Genomic DNA, 3,505 nt, shown 5'->3' with positions numbered 1-3,505 from the left:
TGAAATATTAATGTGTGGGCTCTGACCTCTTATAAAGGTCAGAGCTCTTGTTTGAGCCCTGACCAGCAGGGCTCAAACAAGCCCTGCTGGTCTAGCTGGCCCGCCAACATAAGTTGATAGTGATTCTGGCCTTGATTGTGATGCTGGTGTTGATTGTGAGGTTAGTGATGTGACTCTTTGCACCATGGTAAGGGAGCACAGGTTGAGGGACTGGTTCTAAATTTTACAAAAATCGAAAGTTCACACGATATATACAAGTCATTATCAATAACAAGATTCAAACATTCAAATACAATCAAAATATAGAAAAGATAGTGGCTTAAGTTTTTTTAATGTTATAGTACCTATGTAAGGCATTTTATAATGAATATCTTAAGATGCTTCGTATTTTAACAGAGTAAAAAAAAAATAACATTTAAAAATTCCTTTAAAATTCTATAACATTTTTGCTTGGGAAAGCATTAGATCAAAAGCTATCTTTACAATATCAACATTCAATCAGAACAAAGACTAAATCTTAATAGAAAAAAAAGAAAGACTTAATAAAAAAAAATACAGTTTTAACTATTTAAGTTAGTGGAAAAAGCGCTTTAATGATGTAAAACCCAATCCAACGAATGTTGGTTTACTATCACCTGAATAGGTAAACTGACCAACAATACCGAATCAAGAAAATTACCGAATTATTTTAATTACCTTAATTTGAATTACCTTAATTACCGAATCAAGAAAAGCTATTTTGGTTGCCCTCAATTTAAAGCAAAAATCTCATGTTAAAATGTTTATCATTGAAGTAAGAGACAAACACATCCACATATGTGTTTGAGAATGTTAAAATGAGTTAAAATGAGAGAGACATCGTTTTCATATAGTCTATAACTGCCTATTCCACACCTCAAACCAATCACTTGGGCTGGATGGTAGAGCGATGGTCTCGCTTCGTGCAGGTCAGCGTTCAATCCCCGACCGTCTTAATGGTTGGGCACCATTCCTTTCCCGCCATCCTATCCCAAATCCTTATATCCTGAGCCCTTCCAAATGCTATATAGTCTTAATGGCTTGACGCTTTTTCCCTGATATTTCCCTCCCCCTTCCCTCAAAACCACACAGGAACTGAAGCAACTGAAGGCCAAGAACTCTACCCATTGCCACCTGTCTATTTGAGAGAGTTAACTGTCAGTTGGAACACAAAACGGGGGCCAGATTCACGAAGCAGTTACGCAAGTACTAACGATCGCGTGCATCTTTCCTCAATCTTTGACGGCTTTGCTTATATTTATTAAACAGTTTACAAGCATGAAAACTTCCCAATCAACGGTTATTGTTATGAACAGCCTCCTTGTGCTTCGGAGCTCATTAACTGCTTAATAATTGTAAAAAAAAACGCCAAAGATTGAGGAAAGATGTACACGTTCGTAAGTGCTTGCGTAACTGCTTCGTGAATCTGGCTCCTGAACTACAGTTTCAATCTCTTAACAGTTAACCAAGATATTGAAACCAACATTACAAGGTTCCTCTTAAGTTAAAATTGTTTACAAGCAACTGCAAAGTTTCTCTATAAGTGAGGCATTTGTAAACAATGATTCAGCATCCTCATTGGTCATAACTGCAGACTTCTCACACAACTCACTACATTTTGGGTACAATTTGTCGCGCCTTTTTTATTATTAGGAATCAGTGTATTGTTGACATATATTTCTTAGAGGCATTGGTGCTTTTAACTCGCGTCTCGCGTGTGTGCATCTTCGTGTGTGTGTGTGTGTGTGTGTGTGTGTGTGTGTGTGTGTGTGTGTGTGTGTGTGTGTGTGTGTGTGCTTGCATTGGTCGTTTCATGAATTATATTACCAGGTATGAGTTTATGTGCGCTTGGTGCCTCATTCTGCCCGCAGTTATGAACTCTCTAGCTTCCACGTAACTGCCGCCTGCTTGTCTGCTGTCTCTGCTTGTCTGCTGTCTCTGCGTGTCTGCTGCTGTCTCTGCGTGTCTGCTGCTGTCTCTGCGTGTCTGCTGCTGTCTCTGCGTGTCTGCTGCTGTCTCTGCGTGTCTGCTGTCTCTGCTTGTCTGCTGTCTCTGCGTGTCTGCTGTCTCTGCTTGTCTGCTGTCTCTGCTTGTCTGCTGTCTCTGCGTGTCTGCTGTCTCTGCTTGTCTGCTGTCTCTGCGTGTCTGCTGTCTCTGCTTGTCTGCTGTCTCTGCGTGTCTGCTGTCTCTGCTTGTCTGCTGTCTCTGCTTGTCTGCTGTCTCTGCGTGTCTGCTGTCTCTGCTCGTCTGCTGTCTCTGCGTGTCTGCTGTCTCTGCTTATCTGGTGTACGAGCATTTTACGCCCCCTCTGCTTGTACTCCTGTCGTGCGCACTTTTATTAGTTCGCCACACGATTTGGCTCACTTCATATCTGCTTTCATGGGACTTCTGCCACTTGGTAATGGGTGCGCATGACGCCTTGTGCGAAACGAACCGAGAGAAACGAGCAGGTCTACCTGTGGGGGGTGTCTTTAAGCCCGGGAGTCTGTACGTTTAATCCCTTCCTGCCCTGCTGGTCTGTTTAGTTCCCTTATATCATTGTGTTCTTAGCAGCCCTTCTCTTATGCGATGGGGCCCGTGGCTTCCAGAGTCAATTTCTCATAGCAAGCTCTCTCTCTCTCTCTCTCTCTCTCTCTCTCTCTCTCTCTCTCTCTCTCTCTCTCTCTCTCTCTCTCTCTCTCTCTCTCTCTCTCTCTCTCTCTGGTGCTTTTTTTTATCCTATTTCTCTATTCTCACCGTTTTTCCAACTCTTCCTCCCTCCCCCTGTGCACTGGGGCCGCCCTTCATGAAGGGGTCCACTTGAGAGAGTGGTGGAGTGTTGACGTGAGAGAGGGGGGGAGGGGGATACAGTCTCCTCTGAGAGCAATATTCTTCCATCGACTGTCACCAATGCCACACTCTTCTCTCCTCCAGGCACAGGTGCCAGGAGAGAGAGAGAGAGAGAGAGAGAGAGGGCTGGGGAGATGGGAAATTGAGGAGATTGAAGGATAAATATAGAGTTTATAGGAAACTTACAAAGAAAGAAGATCAGCTTCTAAGATAAACATCTTTATATCGATTTGACCAACTTTTCTCAAGGAGGTAAAGGAGACGACGGTGGGGGGGGGGGGGGGGGTTTGAAACGTTCATTTTATTTTTATGGTTCAGCTTGGCCGTATCTGAGGGTTTTGTAAGCAGCAGCTTTGGCTTTTATGTAATTCTCTCCGCAAGTTGATTGGTCTGACTATGTGTGCATTTATTTTAGGTGCTCAAACTGAAGGGAATATTGGTATCTGCGTCTTGAATGTATACGCATATGTAATTGTTAGGAATGTGTACGACACACACACACACACACACACACACACACACACACACACACACACACACACATACACTTCAAACAGTGGCAGATATCATTCTTAACGTGAGTCACGATCCTAGTCATCACTGATTTCACCCACCCAGAAATTTAATGGGAGACAAGATATCTCTGTAGAAATTGAGA

General features: G+C 43.0%; 1 protein-coding gene across 1 annotated transcript; it reads right to left on the bottom strand.

Moving 5' to 3' along the window:
* Positions 1-1,900: 1,900 nt before the first annotated feature.
* On the bottom strand, positions 1,901-2,314 carry LOC138367290 (putative uncharacterized protein DDB_G0281733). The gene has a single exon (XM_069328710.1). It carries the CDS (start codon positions 2,312-2,314, stop codon positions 1,901-1,903), a length of 414 nt encoding a protein of 137 aa, XP_069184811.1.
* Positions 2,315-3,505: the final 1,191 nt, after the last annotated feature.

This window comes from Procambarus clarkii, chromosome 21, assembly GCF_040958095.1.
Source record: "Procambarus clarkii isolate CNS0578487 chromosome 21, FALCON_Pclarkii_2.0, whole genome shotgun sequence".
In the NCBI taxonomy this organism is placed as follows: domain Eukaryota; kingdom Metazoa; phylum Arthropoda; class Malacostraca; order Decapoda; family Cambaridae; genus Procambarus; species Procambarus clarkii.
The sequence above is the reverse complement of the archived record's forward strand: the minus strand, read 5'-3'. Positions and strand labels throughout refer to the sequence as shown.